The following is a 23,755-nucleotide window of genomic DNA, read 5'->3' as shown; positions in this document are numbered from 1 at the left end:
AATCCTGGTGTGCCCCAGGGCTCTATTTTGTCTCCGACACTTTTTCTTATTTTTGTTTTTGATCTCCTCTCTGCAATTTTTAATTCCATTTTATTGTTTCGCTGGCGATAGTACTCTTAGATTTTCATAAACATAAAGTTTCTTGTTTAAACCTTTTTCGCTTTAGTGAAATAGTCAGTTCCATTTCTCCCCTTAACCCTTTACTGCATGGTGGCTCATAATATATGAGCCAAACCGTATTTTTGTCGATATTTTCCAGTTTTCAACTAATGCTGTTGTTTTGTACATACAGTGTGAAATTAGTAACATAAACGCTCTAAATTTTATTGACAAACGCCATCTGTGAACGAGTTTCGGCAACTCATTTTTCCGTCAAACTCGTCACAAAGGGCGCAGTAGGAGAAACGCGTGTTTGAGAAATTCAAAATTGTATAAAAAATATAAAAATAAAATGTAGTGATTGAAAAAAAATGTAGCAGTAAAGCAAATAATATAAATATTAGCCGCGTTTTATTATCACCATGATCTGATCCGGATCTTGGATTTACATGCATTACAACAACAAATTTAATTCTTTTTTTCACAACAAGGAGCGCTCTATCATTGTGATTTCACATGTAAATGTTGGTATCATTGCAAACAAATTAAATAAAACCTGTATTGCCATATAAACATTTTAATTTGACTGAAATAAAATATTTTTTTAAATAAAAAGCGAGAAGCTTTATATTTATTTATTTGGTATATAATCCATGAAATAATTAGATATTTTAACAAAACTAATTAATTGGTGAAATTCAAATAATTAAGTCCAAAAAACTGTATATTTGACATAATTTATGGGTATTATTTTCCCCAAAAAAAAGGAACAAAAAAAAATCATTGAGCAAAATGTTCCATGGGCAACCCTGCTTTAAATGTCAAAAAACATAAATAAAATCGAGAAAGCTGCAGCAGAAAAAAATGTTGAAAATACTTTTACATGGGAAATTTTTGAAATCATTCTTTTAATTGAAAATGGTTGTAAGAAACACTTAGGTGACATAAATTAGAACTCAGAACCGTCTAAACCATCTCAATAAAGAGAGTAGTTTTGAAATGACAGGGGTTTGTATGTAACACTTCCAAGAATTTCGAGAGAAAATCATACAAAATTCTTAAAAGTGTTGCATACAACCCACCGTCATTTCAAAACTACTCTCTTAATTGAGATGGTTCAGACGGCTCTGAGTTCTAATTTATGTCACCTAAGTGTTTCTTACAACCATTTTCAATTTAAAGAATGATTTCAAAAAATTCCCATGTAAAAGTATTTTTAACATTTTTTGATTCTCAAAAAAAAAGTTAAAACAATTTTTTGATGGACATTTTTTGAAATAATTTTTTGAATTTAATAGAGTTTACGTAATCAGTTAGCAGACATAAATTAAAACTCCGAACCGTTTGAACCATCCCAAAGAAGAGAGTAGTTTTGAAATGACAGTGGGTTGTATGTAACACTTTTAAGAATTTTGTATGATTTTCTCTCGAAATTCTTGGAAGTGTTACATACAAACCACTGTCATTTCAAAACTACTCTCTTTATTGAGATGGTTTAGACGGTTCTGAGTTCTAATTTATGTCACCTAAGTGTTTCTTACAACCATTTTTAATTTAAAGAATGATTTCAAAAAAATCCCATGTAAAAGTATTTTCAACATTTTTTGATTTTTGTGATTTGCACATTTTCAGAAGTTGTGGAGCTACAACTGGAACTTGAATCATCATCGATAAGATTCAATAGGGATAAAATTGAATTGTTTGATTCTTCGCTTTCATCACTTTCAAATAAAAACTGCAAATTATAAAAGTTTTTAATAGAGAAAAGAAATAAAAATTAAAATGAATACTTCGATCAACCACAGCAGCTTCCATTTTGGGTATTTGTTTATATTTTTTTTGCTTCGAAATGTCACTTTTGAAAGAACGAATTTGACACTGCTACCAAACTTTAAATAATAAAAAATATGATGATCCAATGCTGTTTTATTATCATGATCTGATCCGGATCAGATCACGGTGATAATAAAACGCGGCTCTTATTGACAATGTGAATTTTTTCGATTTTATGAAGTAACAAGTACTTATAAGTTGAAAAAACGGTTTTGATCAAATATGGCACACCATGCAGAAATATACGTTCTTTTGAACCAACATGCAATAAGAGCACAAAAGTTGAATATTTTTTTTTTACCTACATTCATACATATTTACGTGTCCCATAAAAAACAAACTGCTGGCAACACCCCTAATTACTTTTTAATTATTTTATTTAACGACTTTCTGTACGAGTATATTGCCCTAGGTTTTGTTTTTGGAAAAAGGTGATCATGAAACCGCATTCACAGGTGATACGACATTACCTGAGGAAATAAGGAGCTTGGATACGCCATCACAATTCTACAAGTACTTGTTTACAGACGAAATTGCCCATATTACAGCAATGGAACTTGAACAGTTTGTTGAAATATGTCTATACATGTCCATCGTACAGTTACCATCAACTAGGTTTTATTGGAATGAAAGCCTAGCTTACCCAAAAATTAAAAGGACAACCAGGACATTATCCCCTTCACAAAATAAGACCATTCTTGGACCAAACAAGGCAGAGACTCCTTACTGTCCCTAGAGAAGAGTATATGGCAGTAGATGAACAAATCATACCAACCAAAAGCAGATCATCTATGCGGCAATACAACCCAAAAAAAACCACGCAAATGGCGATATAAAAATTTTGTTCTCAGTGGTAGATCTGGATTCAGCTACGACTTTGAACTTTATACTGGAGCCCAAAGACATGTACAGTTGGTAACCGATTTGCCAAAGATTAGTACATCCAGTGACGTTGTTGTTCGACTGGCGAGAACTATTCCCGACGGATTCAACTAAAAATTATTCTTTGACAACTGGTACACGTCCTTACCGCTGTTGACTTATCTTGCAAAGAAAGCGATTTTACCGCTAGGAACAATATAAGCCAATCGGATTCCGGGATATAAAGTTCGTACCGAAAAGGAATGGAAAAAAAAGGAAGAGGTGCAACTGTGGAAAAACTGGTGACAATTGATAACCTGGATATTTATGTGGTAACATGGTTTGACAACAGTAATGTGATCCTTGCTTCGACATATGTCGGCAGCACACCATCTTCTGAAGTCCAACGCTTCAACAAAAAAGAAAAGAGCTACCAAACTGTATCATGTCCAAGGGCTGTCATGACATTTAATCGGCATATGGGTGGAGTTGATCTGTTGGATGCACTTCTTGGCTACTATAGAATACAAATTGGATCAAACAAATTTTACCAAAGAATATTCTTCCACATGATCGACATGATAGCCGTGAATGCGTGGCTATTGTACAGACGAACGCTTGATGGTTCTGAGGCGTGGCTGCCACTAGCAGATTTTAAGTACGCGGTAGCCGAAGATTTATGCCATGCCAGCAAACCAAGTACAACAAACAAACGTGGACGACCCTCTTATGTCATGGAGAATAATCTACAATTGAAGAAATTGAAGGGACCTGTTGCCATAATGCCATCGCAGGACGTTCGATTAGATCGCCTTCCTGTTTGGACCACAAGACAGCGTTGTAAGGTTCCAGACTGCCCTGGAAGATCTTATGTGGAGTGCCGAAAATGCAAAGTAAATCTTTGTTTGAATGAGAAAAGAAACTGTTTCACGATATTCCATACTACATAACTTTTTGCATAAATAGTTGATTTAATTTATTGAAAAATGTTTTGTTTCATTTCTGCTCAATGTGCCATATATGATCCAAACCGGAAATCGCAAAATTCTACACTTTTTTCTCAAAAAAAATCTAAATTCCTGAAACACGTGTTTTTTTAATTATAATTAACTATCATATATTTTTTTCATGAAGAAAAAAAAATCATGCAGTAAGGGGTTAAACACTTCAACAGTATACTCGTGCTTCTAGAAACTACTCATAACATCATTTTACCCTTGATTCCCGCCTCGGCCGTACCTTGTACAGCTATTCGTTGTTTAGCCGTACTACGCGAATGTGTAGTGTGCCTTACCTCGATCTTTCTTTGTCATTGAAGAACTTAAAACCAATCTACACCGACACCTCCTTTCTAATACCTCCTTCTTTTCCTAATGCTAAAACTGTGTCTCTGACATATCAAAACCCTTTAAGCGTATTCTAATTATTAGAAGAAGCATTCAAATAAAATAGCAATCGGAGTGTGTTAAATTGAATGTGATTTCATGAAGAAATATACTTTTTGTTTTGTCTAGCTTTTTGGATAAAAGTTCCCATAACATCACTCAATAGCCTTTGATAGCAATGATTTCTTCTTAAATGTGTACTTGTGTAGTTATAGAATTCCATCACTGGCCGAACCATTCAAAGTACAAAGTGGAAAAATAATTAGAAACAAACTTTTCGTTTTACTTTTTTATTTACAAAAGGTAGAAAACCTTAATAAAACTAAATAAATATTAACAAATAACAAAAACGATGTTCTTTTATATAAACTTTTATGAAAAAGTTATTAAAAAAAAAAACTATAACATAAATAGCACTATATTCGAAAAAAAAAACAAAATAAAAGTGTGGAAAAATAATTAGAAACATCAGTTCACTGAAAAAGAAAAATACAAAATAAAAGGTAAAGAAGTTATATTTTCTACTTCAAAATACCTTTGTTCGATTGAAAAAATCAATATTTTGTGGGGTAACCCTTATTAGCAATTACAGCTGCACCGTTTTGGTAAACTAGCTACCAAATCTTGACAGCGTTGATGTGGGATATTCCGCTAAGCTTCTTCTATGTTTTTGAAGAGCTCATTTGAGTTTTTGGAAGTTTTGACTCCCAAACTTCTCTCAACGTCATCCCACAAGTTTTCGATCGGATTGAGATCAGGGCTTTGTGCTGGCCAGCTTAAAACATTGATGTTTTCTTCCTCAAACCAACACTTCACTAAACGTGAAGTGTGTTTAGGATGATTATCCTGTTGAAAAATGTCTGAAACTGGCAAATGATCAAAAGCATATGGCTCCATAACATTTTCCAATATGTTTTTATACATATGCTGATCCATTCGGCCATCGATGCGCACAATAGGACCAACGCCATGCCACGAAAAGGCTCCCCAAACCATCACATTTCCACCACCATGTTTTATCGTTTTGATGGTATACTTAGGATCGAGTTCTTTGTTAATTGGGCGTCTTACATATCTTTTACCATCAGATCCAAACATATTAAATTTTGATTCATCGCTCAAGAATACTTTTTTCCAAAATGCTAATGGTTTTTGTCCATGTTCCTTGGCAAATGCTAATCGAAGTTTTAAATTTTTTTTTGAAACGTGTGGCTTTTTCCGAGCAATGCAACCCCGCAAACCTACTTCCAGCAATCTATTCCTTATTGTCCTAGACGTGACTCCTGTACTTAATTGGCATGACACAGCTGAATGAATTTCCTTGCTGGTCGCAAAAGGGTTGGCCTTGCTAAGCCTACAAATAAGTCTGTCTTCTTTGGCAGTTGTTTTTCTTGTACGGTTTTTCCTTTTGGGAGTTTTCGTGCTGCCTGTCTCCCTATAGACCTTAATTGCTCCATATACCATCTTTTTGGAGCAAAGCAAATCCTTGGCGATGTTATCGATGGTAGCTTTTTCCTTGCAGTACTTTTGGATAATTATCTTCCTTAGCTCTGGTGTGCAGCTTTTGTTTTTACCCATTTTTTCTTGAACTAGATAGTAAAGATAAGATATTTGAACAAAAACAAAAATGTAGCGCCAAAGATTTACCGTTAAATAATATCACTTCTTCAATATTTGCTCACTGTTTCTAATTATTTTTCCAAGCTAAGATTTCAAATATTCTTTTGTAAGCTGGTTTAAATTGCCGATATTAACAAATTAACAGTTTAAGAAACCTGCAAACTAAAAACATGCTCCACAATAGCAGCAAAAAGAGAACTGTATTTAACCGTTTATCATTTTTTGTGTGTGAAGAGCATAAACAATGATAAGAAAAGTGCATATGTCTACTCTTTTCATTGTTTCTAATTAGTTTTCCACCACTGTATATATAAACATGGTACTAACTTTGTAATATATTTAATGATGGAAACCTTCCTTTATTTATCAGGTTCTAGAGACTTCAAAAATAGAAAACCTTCCAAATTCGAGTGCATAATTTGAAAACTTCTCTTGCAAGAAGTTCGTGAAGAACACTCTCGACCTCAATATTGTTGGCATGAGAGACCTAGCCTTCATCATTATGCTACTTTCCACAACTCTCATCCCTAATAACCTTTTTTTATATTTTTGTTAAAGAAATAACAGCTGTGTATCATATTTAACTATAATTTTTATAAACTTAATTTTGATAATTTATCCAATGTAAAGGTCTTTAACCCTTAACATGTTTCTTAAAAAAAATATATACATAAACTTGCCACAATTTTATCGTCAAATCTTAGATAACCCTTAGGAACTCGTGACAATTTGAATTTTCCCCATGAAAATTAATTTGCATTTGTTTCCAGTTAAAACCAAAAATTTATGAATTGACACGATAATAGCTCATTTCAAAGTTACCTGTGCCTACTCACACTTACCAATTGATCAAAAAATTACAATAACACAAAATTTAATTCTTTTTGTTCACGCTATTGGCCAGAAGTGTATAACCTAACTACCAAGCAGAAAGTCATCACAATATATAATTCAATTAACTTAATTGAAATACATAAACTTACATTCATATCAATTAGAAAAATATAAGGTTCCTTACCTACCTACGAATATGTACATAGTACTTTACTTATTTCTATTTCTTATCGAGGTTTATTACTTTGTTCTAAATGTTTTTAATTTTATTGATATTATTATGGATGTTGATGATGATAAAGTTTTGCGTGTAATTTACTTGTAGGCATTCTTGAATTTTTACCTACTTTGTAGGTACATTATTTAATTTGTTTCGCACTAAAAAAAAAAATGTATTTAACTATTTTATTTTATTTTGTGCAAAACTTTCTTAAAGTCGTTTTTATTGCTTTGAAGAAAAACAGAGTTTCATTTTAATTCATCATGATGAAATTTGGGTTTCTTGTTATAAAATATTGCTTATGAGGGTCTTAAGCCGTTAAGCTTTTAACGCACACAAAAAAATTAATACAAGCTTTTAATTTAATGTCGCACATTAGATTCGTTCTTCAGTCGGAATTCTTAATTTACCTACATTCAAATGTTGTCGTCGTCCGTCGCAGGGTGTGGCGAAGCTGACTGATAAATTTGAGGGTCATAATTGTAGTTATTCAAATCATATTTTCAACACGATGCTTAAAACAAGATACTATCAGTAAATATAACTATTGGGGGGCTATAGTGATGATTTCTAAATCAATCATCTACAAAGGGGGATATTCCATAATTTTGCTTGGAAAGTATAACAAACTTACTTTTAACTTTTTAACATTGTAATCCTTTATTACTAAAAAAGCCTGATGGAACCTGGACAGCCTCTCCAGTTGAATCTCTTGAGCTACTGATGAAGACGCACTTTTCGAGTTGCGAGAGTGATAACCCCGAATCGCTTGAAACCACAGAGCTAAACGTAGCTCATGTGGAGCAAGTAAATTCCGTTATAACCTCCATATAAATCCCCAGGCATGGATGGCATACTGCCAGTTATGCTTCAAAAGTTGCATGATGTGCCAGCTCCATGGCTGGATCAAATTTTCAAAGAATGCCTCCTTCTGAAACATGTGCCCACGTCGAGAAACTAGTCAAAGTAGTTTTTATCTCGAAAGTGGGTAGGTGAGGTCACGAATCTGCGAAGGATTTCAGACCAATAAACTTATCATCTTTTATGCTTAAAACCTTGGAGCGCATTCTTGATTACCATATTAGAGAAATCCTAGTTGGATGACTTCTCGAAAGCTCTCAGCATGCTTATCTTAAGGGCAAATCTAGGGAGACTGCCCTCCATGAGGTAGTGCGTCCTGTAGAACAAACAATCCATTATAAAGAATTTTCTCCTGCCACCTTCCTATACATAGAAGGTGCTTTTAACAACGTCCTTACAGAATCCATAGAAGAATCGCTCATTAAGTTCGGTGTAGAAGACTTCATTCGAGAATGGATTATTTCCATGCTCAGTGGTATTAAGATTCGGGTGGTGTCCTTTCGCCTCTTCTATGGCTTCTGGTCATGGATACAATTCTCGTTAAATTAGAGAGATGTGGAGTGAAGGCGGTAGCCTACGCGGATGATTTGGTGCTATTGGTTTAGGGAAGTACACCTTTGTAATTGTTGAAGAAAGTTAGAAACTGGGCCACGAGTTGTGGACTAGGAGTTAACCAAAGTAAAACTGAACTGTTGCTCTTTACCACCAAAACTAAAGTACCGCCCTTCACGCTACCTCGACTCAACGGTCAAATCCTATCATTGTCTTCCAGTGCAAAATATTTGGGAGTTATACTCCACCCTAAACTAAACTGGAAACTAAATATTGAAGTACGGGTTAAGAAGGCCTGTGTTGCCTTCTAGCAGCAAAACTTTCGGAAAAAAGTGGGGACTTCAGTCGAAGATGATTTTATGGACGGAAAAAAGTGGGGACTTCAGTCGAAGATGATTTTATGGACGTACACAGCCGTAGTACGTGCAATCTTAACATATGGTTCGATTGAGTGGTGGCCTGCTCTTAGCAAAGCCTATGATATTGATAAGCTAAAGAAGGTTCAGAAAACAGCTTGCGTGGGCACCACAGGGGCCATGCGTACTTGCCCAATGGACGCCTTAAACGTTATTTTGGATCTTCTACCAATCGAACTTTTTATTAAATACATAGTTTCCTGCAGCGCTATTAGGCTGAAGGAATCAAATAGCTGGTTGTCAAAACCTTATGGTCACAGCAACACTACGAAATTGATTCCCTCAGATATTATCTCGGTAGACACTGACTACTGTACTCCTACTTTGAACTTTAGTAAGGGTTTTAAGGTTATTTTCCCATCGAAAGAAGATTGGGAGGATGACATCGTGTCGATAGGTTTTGACACAACCATCTTTACTGACGGCTCAAAGATGGAGTGCGGAGTTGGTTCTGGGATCTTTTCTGAGTCCCTAAATGTAGCCAAATCCTTTAGGCTTCCTGACTTTGCTAGCGTTTTTCAGGCTGAATTGCTGGCAATAAGGCATGTAAGATACTTGGTGCTATGAAGGGTAAAATCTTTTCTATCTACCAAACTGAATGAAACCGAAGGTGAAGCAATTTACCCAACTGCATTATATCTAGGAAGATATGGCCCACCTATAACAAAACCTGTACAAACGATCTTCTATGCAGGCAAGACATAGCCAGGATTGTTGCGGTTTGTACCGGACATTGGCATATAGGAGTTCATGCACGGAAGTTGGGTATCTCTAACAACACCTTTTGCCGTAGCTGTAGTGACCAAAGAGAAAGTGAAACGATAATCTATTTCCTCTGCAAATGTCCTGCTTTGAAAAACACTAGAATGAAATACTCTGGAAAAGCATTCTTTCAAGAACTTAATGAGCTATCTGAGACAAAGATTAGAGACCTATTTTTTTCTCAATGCGACAAAATGGCTCTTACATAATCACTATGAAGCTTCTCTATAAATCCATCCCTTTCAATCAAAGGTCAAACGAGTTTTTGGCATCAAAACGGCGCACTACAGTGCTAACTGGATCTCAGGCTAGGTTGCCTTGAGATCGCCATTTCTCCCTACCTACCTACTTTTGCCCTCGGGAAAACAACGCATTCCTTGGGAAAAATTACTTTTTCAGGAATCTGATCGCTTTCACTCCTAAATTACCAAAGATTTAAGTACAATGTCCCACAAAAAAGCAGTTAAAGCACTAGATCCTACACTGAAAGACGTCAAGAACAACCGGAATATCATGGGAGGGATGGTTATTCTCTTAGCTGACGATTTAAGACAGACCCTTCCGGTGATTACTAGAGGTACACCGGCAGATGAAATAAACACATGTTTGAAATCATCTGTGTTATGGGTACATGTAAAAAAGTTTTGTCTGACAACGAATATGCGAGTACGGCTACACAATGATTCTCATGCCGCTGCTCTTCTAAAAATCGGAGAGGATTGTATGCCAACAGACTTTAACGGCTCGATGACGTCGAGTCATGAATTCTGTCAAATTGTCTGTAGAACAGATGAATTAAAAATTAATGTCTATCCAAACCTGCATATAAATATAAGCAATCGGAAGTGGTTGTGTGAGAGGGCAACATAGCTCCAACTAATGAGATATTAGCCAGATAAATTATTTCGGACGTGAAGGGAGTTACCGTCGAGTATCTCTCAGTAGACAACGTTATGGACACGGGTGCAAACCCCATAGAGTTTCTTAATTCTTTGGAATTATCTGGGGTGCCTCCTCATAAGTTGATATTAAGTTTGGTGTTCCAGTCCTGAGAAATCTTGATGCACCAAAGTTATGTAATAGTACATCACCAAATATTATAAAAGCTATAATCATGACTGGAATAGCAAAAGGAAAAAATTGTTTAATTCTCCGAATTCCGATAGTTCCAACCGATTTTTCCGTTTCAGTTAAAAGGAGTGTAGTTTCCTCTGAAAAAAAGTATTTGCAATAAAAATAAATAAAGCTCAGGGGCAAACGCTGAAAGTTGCAGGTGTAAATTTGGGAAAAAAAAACTGTTTTTCCCATAGACAATTATATGTATCGTGCTCAGAGTCTCAAACCAACAAAATCTTTACGCTCTGGCCAAGGCAGGAAAAACAAAAAACGCCGTACATAAAAATGTATTACAGTAACCTATCTTCTTCTTAAAATGTATTAACCTAACCTATTAAAATCAAACTTAATATGGCCTCATCCCATCCTGTCACAATTCAAACATACGTACAAAAAAGTACATCTCCGGTTTTTTCATACTACTATCCAAAAAAACTATCTAATGCGGTAATTTAAGCTTTTTTCAAGTACACTCAATGCTTTTAAAATGCATAATGATTATAAATGATACGAGAAGCGATTGTGGCTTAGTAGCTTTAAGTAAATTATGGACCAACAATCGTAGTTTTGGCCAATTAAATTTAAATTTTAAACATTACGAAATCAATCCTGTTATTGATATACATATCCGAGATTTGTTCAATCAAAATATATTTTTATTAAAAATTTTTGTTTCTCTTTTCTTATCCCAAAATATTCCAGGATTACATTACGACCTTTAAATTCCCAAAAAGGAGAACTCAAACAGATCGAATTTCTATTAGAAGAAAGTCTTTCTTTAATATTGTTTGCTTTTATCAACTTTTTCTTTTTCTATATGATCGTTTTCTAGACAAATAATGTGTTGAAAATCTCATTTGAGAAATCGGCCTGTTTGTTTTTTTTTTTTGTCGGCAAATTTCAGTTGTGGTACCCGTGGCATGATGGTTAGTGCGTTGGACTGTCATGCTAGAGGTCTTGGTTTCGATCCCTGCCTATGCCATCTAAAGTCTTTTCACGGGTACTGCCTCTTGCAAGGAATTGACAAATTCTACAAGAGTTACTATTGTCATGAAAAAGTGCTTTCTCAAAATTAGCCGTTCGGAGTCGGCATATAAACTGTAGGTCCCCTCCATTCCTGACAACATTACTCGCACACAGGAATGGTTGAGAGTTGTATGTCACTAGGCCTTAATTCTCAACGGACTGTCGCGCCACCCAATTTATTTATTTATTAAATTTCAGTTTTTAACAAATTTATACAATTGTGAACAAAATTTAAATCATAATCCTACATTTTTTCAATTTTTATTTCCAGGGAGACGACGGAGTTCCTTGATGAACTTGGAAGCAGTTGTACTCTTAGTCATAATTTCATTATTTTCAACATCAGGTTAGTTTAAAAATAATTAATGAGTTGAAAATAAAAAGAAATAAATTAATTATTCAAATTCTATTTAATTTAATTTTAGAAGCCTGCTCTAGCCGCACGGTACCAAAGCCCAGACCACCACCGCCAAGTCCTACACCTCGGCCAAACATCACATTCCACACATACCCATGCCCCCCTAACTACGCAGCTTGGTATTGTCTTAATTCAGCAACGTGTTTCTCTGTAAAAATTGTCGGCGAAACTTTATACAATTGCGAGTAAGTTTAGTTCAATGTGTTCATATCTATGTATATATTTATAGTTTATATCTAATATTATTTTAGGGTACTTATTTTAGTTTAACCTTAGTCAACAATAAATTCAATCTTTAAACTTATCATAATGGATATAATATTATCTTATCTAAACTATTTATTAGCACATATTTTAAAGTAAAGGTTTGTGTTGAAAAACAAATAAAGCCATTAAAAACATGCCAACCTTAAGCTACGAATACATTATACATGTATAGCAATTGAATTATTACTATTAAAATTTTGCTCAAGATGCAACTTACTGCAACTTTACAACAAATGTGCATATGTTAAATGTTGGCCTTAATTACCAACTACTCTCAATATGAGCACACTTTTTTGTCTGACGTACTGCGGTCTAAATGTTTAATGAGCTATATTAAATGGTAATTGTTTTAGAGTGCTACCTATAAGTGAATATATTAGGGTTGCAACAAACTTTCTTTTAATTTTTTACTCTATACAAAATCTAAGTTTATTTTAAATTTTATAATATTGTATGTTTCATTCATAAGTTAATAAGATATCAGGTAGTTTCAGTAAACAAGTTACTCTAATTTTGAGTCTAAACAAAAAAGTGCATCTAGTATATCTAATATTTTATTTGCACAAACAAATTATTTGGTTTTGTATTATTGAACATTGCAATAATGAGGAAACCTAGAACCGAAGGCTGCAAAGACGAAAGTGGAAACATCATAGTGGAACCGCAGTCAATGCTGAGAATATGAAAGGACCACTTCTGCACGAACTGAATTCCGCTGTCAGGCAGGATGATCCATTCAACATAGACGACGAAAGCCAACACCGTCCTCCCGACTTAGACGAAGTAAAGATTGCCATACCTAAGCTGAAGCCGCTGGATCGGATGGCTTGAATGCCGAGCTCTTTAAAGCAGGTGTAGATAAGTTGGTTAGGAGCATGCACCAACTTATCTGTTAGATATGGTCGGAAGAAACTATGCCCGATGAAAGGAACCTCAGTATTGTTTACCCGATCCTGAAAAAAGGAGACCCTCTAAACTGCACCAACTATAGAGGAATCAGTCTACTTAACATCGCCTATAAAATCTTCTCTGCCGTAATATGTGAACGTCTAAAGCCCATCGTCAACAACCTGACAGGTCCTTATCAATGTGGTTTTAGACCAGAAAAGTCCATATTTGATCAAATATTCACATTAAGACAGATCCTGAAAAAAACCCAAGAACACCAAATCGACACCCACCATCTTTTCATCTAACTAGCCATGTCTAGTTTTGGCATCCCTGCCAAACTCGTCCGTTTGTGCAGGATGACCATGGAGAATTCACGCTGCTCCATAAAGGTTGGAAACAACTTAACATAACCTTTCGATGTCAAAAAAGTTTTTAGACAAGGTGATGCGCTGTCATGTGTTTTTTTTAACATCGTGCTTGAAAGAATAGTGCAGAGTGCACACGTCAACACTAGAGGCACTATCTTTCAAAAGTCTGTCCAATTACTGGCATATGCTGATGACATTGACATAATCGGAAGAATTCAGCGTGATATCAATGGGGCTTTTATGAGTATTGAGGCAGAGGCGGCAAGAATGGGTTTAACGGTTAATGAGGGCAAAACAAAGTACATGCTGTCGTCAAGAAAGGACATACAACACCGACGTCTTGGTCAAAACGTCATTATCGACAGACGTAACTTTTAGGTAGTCAAGGACTTCGTCTACCTAGGCTCCTCTGTAAACGCAGAAAACAACACCAGCGCTGAGATCAAACTCAGAATAACTCTTGCTAACCGCTGTTTCTTTGAACTAAGAAAGCAATTGAGTGGTAAAGTCCTCTTTCGAGGGGCCAAAGTGTTTCTATATAAGATCCTTATCATCCCCGTCCTGCTATACGGTGCAGAAGCATGGACCATGACAAAAGCGGATGAAAGCACCTTGGGTCGGTTCGAGAGAAAAGACTTAGCCAAAAGGGTAAAAGTACAATGACTAAGATGGCTAGGTCACGTAGAGCGCATGGAAACCAATGGTCCGGCCCGCAAAGTCTTCGCATCCAAACCCACAGGACAGCGGAGTAGAGGAAGACCGCGAATCAGGTGGCGCGCACAAGTGGAAGGTGACCTCACCCAACTTGGAGCGCGAAACTGGAGACATCTAGCTAGGGACCGAGCTAGATGAAGAAGTTTTTTTGGGTGAGGCCCTAGTTCACACAGGACTATAGCGCCACCTTAAGTAAGTAAGTAAGTAATAATGAGGAAAGATAGATAGTGGTAAGACATTCGCATAGTATGACCGAAGCTGTGATCAAGGGTTTACTGATAGTTATTCCTAGAAATCCGAGTATTTCAATTAAACTGGTTAAGGGGAGCACTGCAATTAGCTATATCACTAGATATTAGGCACAGAGAACAAATTTCTTGCAACTTCTCAGACATCGCGTACGCCATACTCGAGAATACCGTGTAGGTCATGTTTCGTTTGAAGTTAAGAAATTTATTGGTTCAGGGAAACTTATTTGACAATTGAAACTAGTTTTTTTTTTCAAAAGCTTTCCGTTATGTGTTCATATTAAAAATAACGAGACATATTTTTTATTATTTCAGATGTGCTGTTGGATACATGGGCCCTCGATGCGAATACAAGGAAATCGATGGGTCATATCTACGTAAGTGGTTTGAACTAAATTCTCTAGCCAAAAGTCTAAACATTCTATGTTTTTATTTACTTACAGCAACTCGACCAAGAGCTATGTTAGAAAAGGCCAGCATTGCAAGTGGAGCCACTCTTGCCTTAATTTTTGTTATAATTTTATGCCTTACGTGGTATATGCGATGTCAACAAAAACAAAAAGCCAGTAGGCTCGAACAAGCCGATTGTGGAATGGACGTAGTCGACGGAATGATGAAACCCGAAAAGAGGCCCTTCGGCCCACACCATCATTACACTCTCCCAATGACAAGCACTTTTAAGCGATAAACATAATGTTTTTTTAAAACTTTACTATTTATTGAAAACAAATATATATATATAGATTATATACCCTATTATATTAAAAACAAATCATTTTAATTTTAAATTTAATAACTTAATTTAATTATTATTTCTTTGTTTAAAAAAAAAATCTATTCTACTTTTCACAAGATGTAATTTGTGTTGTTTATACGTAAGAAATATTATTTATTATGCATTAGTTTATAAGAAAATAAAAATATAAGAACAAAAAAAAAATAAAACGAAAAAATCTAAACTATTCAAGTTCAAGAGTTCAAAGTTAAAACAAGATTACACAAATGTTCTTGCGAACCTACAAAACAATGAAAAGATGCAATTACATTCATAGCTACAAATCAAACACACTTTCCTTAGCAAAAGTGGCTAACAAACTATTCACTCAGTGATGGTTAAAGTCAAAAGTGCCTCCATGGTAATAAAACAAATACAAACAAATTTAAAAAATGCCTATGGTAATTTTTGTTTCTTTTCTTCAAACCTAAGCACTACCCCAAATAAATACCCAATGCTTAAACTCTGTCTCTCAAAATTGTATTTGTAAATATAAGAACAAAACAAAACAAAACAAACTTGTAACACACAAAAAATGGATTTAGTTGAAGCATTGCAAAAGTATTTTAAATTAAATTGTAAATTATTATTATCGCACAGACAAAAAGAAAAAAACAAATCAAAATTTATGCAAACATGTTCAAGACTTTGAATTAAAATGACGATTATTGTAATAAATAAGCAAATGAAGTAAAATATTTTACATAAAATTATTATTAATCCTGGCAAGCTTTTAATAGCTTAGTTTTAATAGGCCTCACCTATGTATTCATTTGGCAGCTTTGCAGAAAAAAACACATATTTATGTTTGTTTTGTGCGAAAACAAATTTTTAATTTTGTGACGGAAAAATGTGAACAACTATTTAAGTAAAATTCAAGCGCCTTAAATTTATAAAATCGATATTAATACAACAAAAAAAAAACGATAATACATGATACGAAAAACACTGCATTCGTAATTTGTTTTTATTGATTGAAGGTATTTGGGCTGTTTCGCATGGACAAGCGATGCTCGAAAAAAGGAACTTTATCTAATTTTTTTTGCAGGTTGTAGAATAATCTCGATGTACTTGTTTTTCCGTGACTATAATAGTTTTGCACCGTTTACAACGTCATCCAGGATATGCAACACTCTTCTTTATATCTAGTGTTTAGCTTTGAAAATAACGTTATTTACAGAATAGCTGAGGGAGATAGCCGAGCTCTTTTTAGGAATTACGATAAACGTGGACAATCTCTCGTCATGTTTCTGTTTTGATCGTTATATGTTCTAATTACTTTTAGTGATAGTTCAGTTCTATTTTTTCTCCCATTTTGGATTCAATTTATTATTATCGAGTCCAAACACTATCTTGATGCAAAAAACAACGGACCTTGTTGAAAAACAAAGTCACCTACTTGTTTATATGGTGCTCGTCTCACCAAAACTAGCATAAGGGAGCGTTCAAGTATTACGTAACGCAATTTTTAAAGATTTTTGACCCCCTCTCCCCCCCTTGTAGCGCACCGTAACGTTTTTATGTACCCCCCCCCTCTTTAACACTCAAGTGCAAGGGCGGATCCAGACTTTTCATCAGGGGGGGGTCACACGCACTTAGACGAGTTTTTACTCACCGCTCAAAAATGTTCTCTAATGTTTTGTAAAGGATGCTAACAAAATTTAATAATTGCTAAAATGACAACTTTAGCTATCAAATTATTTAGAAAGCATTTCAAAATTCGTACAGTTGTCTAAATATGCCATATTTAAGAGCTACAATAGCTTAGAGCGTTTTTGGTGCATTTCGAGCCGAAATGTAGGAAATTGTTTTGAAACGTTGCTTTATTCCAAAAACAATACACACTTTTCTTGCTTTCATTTTTATTAATGCCTAAAACGCTGCAAAAATTTAAAAATCCAGAAAATGAGAGAAGATCTGAATGTAAAAATGTCGGACTTTTTTTGACGTAGATTTTTCGAACTTAATTTCCGGGAATTTCTTATTACTTTCGTTATCAATCTGCTTATTTGAATCTTATAAAGGCGTTAACAAAACTTAAAAATTGTAGAGACAAAAAGGTTTAGTTCTTGAATTCAAGGAAATAGTTGTATTTAAGAACATAATTTATCTTAAAAAAATTAAATTCAAACTAAGTAAGGTAAGTAAGCAAATAAGTTGGGAAGAAAAGTTTTGTAGCACTCACAAAATACACGTTTCAAAGCTTTTATAGATATGAAACGTTTATTATGTTTTTCAGTTAGCCATTAGTTTAACAAAAGTGTCACTTGATTTTTTGGGACATTTGTATTATTGAAATTCATGGTTGAATCTTAGTTCTAGAGCATCCAAAGCAAATTCACTTCAAAAAGTAGATTTAATTAATTTTTTAAGATCGTTTGTATTCAACAGAAAACCAGTCTTGAAAGAAATGTATTTGCATTTGCACGACTGGGTTGCAAGAACTTGATAATTTCCTCCAAAAAGTCTGTTTAAAAATATTGCCTAAATTTTAAGATTTAAAAATGTAAATACCTCCAAAATAAGTTCTTCTCAATAATTTAAATGCCATTTTATTTGTCAAAAAATTTAGATTAACCTATTTTTTCCAAAATCATTTTAAATTTTGTCTTAAAAATATTTCTGGTATAAGCACTAAATAAAGAGCTTATAAATATATGAACATTTTACATTTAAATTTCGTAAAAAAATGTTGTCCCCTTTCTGAAATATCGAGTTTTGTAAACAAAATTAGTAATTTATTAAAAATAAAAAAAAATATATTTTTGATCATAAAAAATCATCATCAATTTGATCATTGACAAGAGCTGGCAGAGAAAGAGAAGAATTTTAAAATCGTTTCATTAGTTCTTGAGAAATCTTAAAAACAAAATAAAGATTTTTTTGAGGGTACCCTTCTGGAGCAATACGAAAATATGTTTTTGTTGTAGAAAGAAGCCAAATTAAGAACAGAAAATTTTGAGAAAGTTTCAGAAAATTCACATGTTTGAACCAAAAAATTTGTGTGGGGACTGCTGTTATTTTTTGTATTAATGAACTGATAAAAACTCCCTACACTAATCAGCTGATAGTTTGGACTGTAGGGGCCAGAAAAGACAGACAGACGGAAGGAATCTATGTACCCATTTTTTTCGACTTCTCTACCGTCGGAATGTCATATTTGAATAGAAACTCTAGTTTGAAATTGTGTACTAATGCAAAACTTGCTACGAGTATATATGTAGTTCCTATATGTCGCAGTAAAAATCACTTCAATAATCACTATTTACGTGTGTCAAAAAAATGTAATAATAAAGTTAAAGGCTAGTTTAAGGAATTCAAAGGCAATTTAACATAAAATTGATGATCTCTTATTCAAGGTTTCTTCTTAAGAACTTGAATAATTGCTCTTTTTCTTAGAAACATTTCTTATGAAAATAATTTAAAGCATGACTAAAGTTTTTTCAAGTTCTAAATTGAGCGAAAATAAAAATTTGAGTTGTTTTTGACAGCAAACCAATTTTGGGTGAATGTCGTTAAATTACTAATAAATCTTTTAATGAAATCTTTACTTATACAACTTAACTGTATAAGCTTTTTGGCTCATATGACCCCCCCCCACCCTGGATCGTCAATTGGTCAAAAGTTGATGAATTTGTGCTGTGTTTTTGGAATAGGGCTAAATATCCTATTCTAATTATGTTCCTGGTCCAATCTCCAGTCAAAAGTAGTACCTTTAGCAACAAAGTTTAAGGAAGTAAAATACAAATGTTGTTTTCATATACAAAAAAATAAATAATTCAAAATATAATGGGTTTCATATCCATTAACACAATGCGATTAGTTTTGAATTGAAGGGAATTCTTACAAAAAAGCAAACAAATTATCTCCCAGGGGGGGGTCATGACCCCTACGACCCCCCCCGTGGATCCGCCAATGCTCAAGTGACCATTTTTACGCTGCAAAAAATGAGGTTACAGATTTTATCCTTGGTATAGTTTTAATTGCCTTCACGGTAATAATATTAAATAAAACAACGAGATTTTTAATCCGCAACACCTGCGTATTTTGTTTATTTTTTATAAATTCGAATGAAATTACTGCTCCTCTGTCCATGGGTTTGCTAGCCACTCAGATTCTTTCATCACTGGCATCTGGAGTGCAGACGAAGACGGTTCTGGAATTGTTAAGCCACTTGCAACAACTTCGTCTTTGTCGAGCCAGTCAGCATCCTCAGACGATGTTTCATAACGACGCTGTGGCCGTACTCTAGTTTCACAATGGTCTGGGACAGTCTTGCCATGCACGTAACGACAGTGCATTTGAACACTCTTGTGAGATGTGAAATAGATTCCACAGGTTGGACATACTTTTTTCTTCAGGTCGGATTGTACAGATATGGACAAAAGAAATCGTAAGGCATCTGTTTAAACCCTTCTAGAGGAGGTGACAGATCAACGGACAACCTCACAAGAAGTGGTGAAAACTTGGATGTTCCTTTGTCTAGTAAACTGGGTACTACGAGCTTGCTTGGAGTTTGAAATATTGGGCAAGGTGGAGGCATGAAAGTATCCGCAAACACAGATTTCAATGCACTTCTCGGTGTTGAACAGCAGGATTCATCCGCGCATTTTATAACCTGTAAGAAATATTGCGATTCACGGACGTCAACGCTATACCACGCCAGATTTGGATCTGCTGAATCTTGCATGTTATCTTCGGGCTGTCTATAGTCCGCCGAAACGTCGTAATTATGAATTTTTATTTCTCTCCACACTTCTGCAAGTGTTTCCCCAGCGTGCTGAAAGTTGCGTTTTTCCAAATCATCATCCGTAGTCATTCCTTTGTCGTCGAGATAAGAACCAAAATGTTCATGAGGCAAAATGACGCCTGCCAGTCGTTTGCTGAGGGGAGCCATCTGACGCTCAACTCGGTTATATGCGCTCCGCCCAGGAGCATTGGTCGCTATAAACAAGGCGTCCAAGTTCTATTTTTTAAAGTGTTCAATCGCAAAGTTCTTAACTTTACGATAACGCGGGTCAGCAAACTTTCGAATCGATCGAATCTCAAAATAAAATCTCGAATTCAAATAACTTTCGATCGAAAACGAATCTCAAAATAAGGGTGTATATGATCATCACATGGTGCTCGTCTCGTTGATTCTCACCAAAACTAGTATAAGACATGAAAACTATCCTTGGAATAACGAAACTTGAAAAGTAAATAATAAGTCCTTGATGATACGAACTTTGATAAGATTCATCAAAAGGTAAAGAATTAAATTCTGATAATTGTATCTGCGAGCACTTGTATAAAGGGGAATTGTTTCTTCCAATGACGACGGGCAATCAATTCTTATTAAATCGAATTAAATAGTAATCGGGAACTGATAGCGTCAAATTACTATCGTAGCTTGAGATCGTTTAAATCCAAAATCAACTAGATAATCTTCATGTTTTGCAGCATTGTTATATAGTGTCATAGTAGATTAAAATATGTAGTAACTTATTTATTTTTGTAATTTCAAGACATGAAACATAAGGAAGCAAAGTTTACAAAATGAAAGACAATACCTATTGCTGCTCTATTGATTTGGTTAAATGCATTACACAGTCAAATTTTAACTTTCAATTTTGACCTTAGTGGTGCTTTTAAATGTACATTTTTCAATATTTACGTTCCAATAACGCAAATACTTTATTTTTTACAAAATCCCTGCTTTCTTTCCCGTTAACATGTACAATTTGTATATCTGCCGATTTAAGGTAAAAGTAAATGCTTGAGATATTTTTATCATATTCCGCAAACTATAAAAAAAATTGTTTGACTTACGAGTTCAAGAAAAAAATGCATTATAATTTACCTCCTTTTCGACACAGGTGATGGTATTTTTAAGTTTGATTTTAGTGTTTGATGTCTCCCATTGTTTAACCAGCCTTCGCAAGGCTATTCTTTTGCTACAATGCAAAATTAAAATCCTATTCGGTGGAGTTTGGAACTTCTTCAATAAAATTTCCAATTCGTTTTTGGATTTAGGAAAGTTTACAATGACCCATCCTCGGGACAAAGTGTCTGGCTGCATAAGTCTTTTCCAAATTAGTGCCATTATAGCTGAGCTTGAGTAGCTATTTTGTTTTTCTAACGCAATCGAAAGTATCTTAGCCATGTTGTCTTTGGATTGTAAAGTTTCTTCAATAAGTGATTGAATATTTACTAATAAAATTGTTGAATGTAATTTTTTAAAAACATAGGGCTTTCTTAAGTTAACCATACCATACACTAAATTGTATCTTGCAGCAAGAAATTTAGCTTGAGTTTGTTCCCCAGAACCTCGTCGTCCTAAAATAACAATTCTGTACACATAATTGCATCCAAATCCACACGATACGGGGATGGGAGAGTATTTGATTTTATACAATATTTCAGCTGCTAAAGTATCGGTTTCCTTGTTGTGATCTTTCACCGTTATGTTTATGAAATTTTTAGGTGTTGCTTCATCACAACTCTCAGAACAACCTGTAGTGAAAAAAATTTCTGATTGGTCGTGGGCGAATATATAAAAAGATTCTTAAAATTAATAAGGACAAGAGTAATATGGTTTATTTCTGATTTAATCAATGCCGATTTTCATAGGGAGATCCTTATTGGACGGATGTTCTAGAGATATAGGAACAGGAACACATAAACATATATAACTTGAATTTACAGCAATTGAGCAAAATCAGCAATCAAGTTACTTATGTGATAGCGAAGACCGAGAGGAATAGCATACCATGTTTTTGTTTTTCGGAAGAAAGTAAGTTCCTTAAAAAAATAACTCACTTAAAAGTATTTTGTAACGGTTTCCAAGGTATGTATCATCCTTTTCAAACTTCCACAATTGTTCTTCAAATTTGAGTTTATCTGTTTTATTAATGAAGATTAATAAAGGAATTTTGGCAATTTTCAAAATTGACTTCTCAAGTTCTGCAACATCTATGTACATATGTGAAAAACTTTGAGTTTAGTTTATGTTAGTAAATTTATATAAAGTATGATTGTATAAACAAACTTTGACCAGGTGGCAGATGAACAATTGCATGTTTAACCAAAGCCCTTTTTGCAATTTTAGACAAATTTTTCTTAATATAATATTTTAAGGAATGTGGTCGGTCTATAGCCAGTCGTACTAAAAGAGCCTACGAAATTAACTCAACTTAATTAAATTCAAAACAAAAAAACAAGAAAATTATTTTGTATAATGTACCTTAATGACTTCGATAAAATGGTGTTTTTCAAAGTAAACCATCAATTTGGCCGCGTAGTAAATTGTATTATTTGCGTCCATTCTTTACATAAAGCTTTGTTTATTTATATTTTGAAGGAAAATTGAACAAAAGAAATTTTATAATATACTAAAAGTTGATTAAAAATAATAATTTCGAATTGAGAGAGAGTAGGTAGCTATAATTTAGGATGTGTGTAGACTAGATTGATACAAAGAGACTTAAATGTCTCTAATTATTATATATATACATATTTAAAACGTTATGTTAACAAGTTCGTTAGTCCAATAACTATAGGCATAAATAAAATAAATTTGTGTATATGAATTTGGCCATTTATGTTTTTATTTGTCTTAATTTAAACGGTTCATATGTTTGGTTATATTGCATTCAAAAATTAAGAACGAATGGATTAAATGCAGGGTCTTCTTCTATTTCAAACGTACAAATTTCCGTATGCTACATCTCCATTTTTATTTTGCATACCAATCATACTGGAACTTTATTTGCTTTCTAAATAAATCGGGTGGCGCAACAGTCCGTTTTGAGAACTAGGGCCTAGTGACTTACAACTCTCAACCATTCCTGTGTGCGAGTACTGTTGTCAGGGATGGAAGGGACCTACAGTTTTAAGCCGAATCCGAACTGCAAATTTGAGAAAGCACTTTTCATGACAAGAACTACCCTTGGAGAATTTGTCAATTCCTCGCAAGAAGCAGTACCAGTGAAAAAAAAACTTTAGGTGGCATAGGCACCTCCGACAACGGATTCAGGCTGATCGATTTCGCTGCGGGGCGAGACGTTCTGGTAGCTAGTACGCAGTTCACGCATCTTAATAGCCACAAGGGGACATGGAAATCTCCTGATCAATCAACCGTCAACCAGATTGACCACATTGCGATTGACGCACGACACTTCTCCAGTATCCAGGACATCCGAACATTCCGAGAGGCCAACATTGACTCAGACCACTACCTCGTTGTAGCCAAGGTACGGCTACGGATATCCCGATCGAAGTACTGTGAGAAGATTCGACGTTAGACGGCTGCATACATACAAGAGACTACCATGTCCTTTTCCAATCGAGTCTCTAATAACCTCTTAAGGAGTCCTATGCTTCCTGCATTAAGCATTGAAAACCAGTGGCAACATTGCCTTGCAGCCATCAGAGATGCCGCCTCTGAAGTGCTAGGTTTCACAGGGCCACCAAAGCGAAACCCCTGGTTTGACGACGAATGCCGGCAA

General features: G+C 34.6%; 3 protein-coding genes across 4 annotated transcripts in view; 1 reads left to right on the top strand and 2 right to left on the bottom strand.

Annotated features, from left to right (window-relative positions):
* LOC129945646 (protein spitz-like) overlaps positions 1-16,219 on the top strand; it is a 43,654-nt gene extending 27,435 nt beyond the window's left edge. The window contains exons 2-5 of the mRNA XM_056055489.1: positions 11,857-11,931; positions 12,011-12,188; positions 14,807-14,868; positions 14,935-16,219. Coding sequence (XP_055911464.1) covers positions 11,857-11,931; positions 12,011-12,188; positions 14,807-14,868; positions 14,935-15,179 — 560 coding nt within the window. The 3' untranslated portion in view covers positions 15,180-16,219. The remainder of the gene's footprint in view (positions 1-11,856; positions 11,932-12,010; positions 12,189-14,806; positions 14,869-14,934) is intronic.
* A 3,005-nt stretch (positions 16,220-19,224) lies between these two features.
* LOC129946780 (uncharacterized) lies at positions 19,225-20,411 on the bottom strand. The gene is made up of 2 exons (XM_056057098.1): positions 19,733-20,411; positions 19,225-19,304 (listed from the first exon to the last, which is right to left on the bottom strand). Exons 1-2 carry the CDS (start codon positions 20,161-20,163, stop codon positions 19,256-19,258), a joined length of 480 nt encoding a protein of 159 aa, XP_055913073.1. The 5' UTR covers positions 20,164-20,411; the 3' UTR covers positions 19,225-19,255.
* Positions 20,412-20,726: 315 nt separating this feature from the next.
* Positions 20,727-22,690, bottom strand: LOC129946779 (adenylate kinase). 2 transcript variants are annotated; one of them, XM_056057096.1, is made up of 6 exons: positions 22,492-22,690; positions 22,297-22,423; positions 22,068-22,220; positions 21,519-21,761; positions 21,109-21,458; positions 20,728-21,052 (listed from the first exon to the last, which is right to left on the bottom strand). In XM_056057096.1, the coding sequence occupies exons 1-6, from the start codon at positions 22,570-22,572 to the stop codon at positions 20,912-20,914; spliced, it is 1,095 nt and encodes a 364-aa protein (XP_055913071.1). In that variant the 5' UTR covers positions 22,573-22,690; the 3' UTR covers positions 20,728-20,911. The 2 variants fall into 2 exon arrangements, with proteins under 2 accessions (XP_055913072.1, XP_055913071.1); XM_056057097.1 differs by lacking the exon at positions 22,492-22,690 and having other exon boundaries at positions 20,727-21,052; positions 22,068-22,240; positions 22,297-22,396.
* Positions 22,691-23,755: the final 1,065 nt, after the last annotated feature.

Source organism: Eupeodes corollae, chromosome 2 (genome assembly GCF_945859685.1).
Source record: "Eupeodes corollae chromosome 2, idEupCoro1.1, whole genome shotgun sequence".
Lineage (NCBI taxonomy): Eukaryota > Metazoa > Arthropoda > Insecta > Diptera > Syrphidae > Eupeodes > Eupeodes corollae.
This window is presented reverse-complemented; position numbering and strand designations above follow the sequence as displayed.

What these genes read in the sequence shown, in the direction of transcription:
- LOC129946780 (XM_056057098.1), bottom strand. Translation starts at nt 20,163, where the DNA reads ATGGCTCCCCTCAGCAAACGACTGGCAGGCGTCATTTTGCCTCATGAA. An exon ending in CTAGACAAAGGAACATCCAA is followed by an intron (nt 19,305 to 19,732) that starts GTTTTCACCACT and finishes CAAAATACGCAG; the next exon opens with GTGTTGCGGATTAAAAATCT.
- LOC129946779 (XM_056057096.1), bottom strand. Translation starts at nt 22,572, where the DNA reads ATGGACGCAAATAATACAATTTACTACGCGGCCAAATTGATGGTTTAC. An exon ending in TCATCTGCCACCTGGTCAAA is followed by an intron (nt 22,221 to 22,296) that starts GTTTGTTTATAC and finishes ATATGTACATAG; the next exon opens with ATGTTGCAGAACTTGAGAAG. An exon ending in TCACCTGTGTCGAAAAGGAG is followed by an intron (nt 21,053 to 21,108) that starts GTAAATTATAAT and finishes TTTTTTTTATAG; the next exon opens with TTTGCGGAATATGATAAAAA.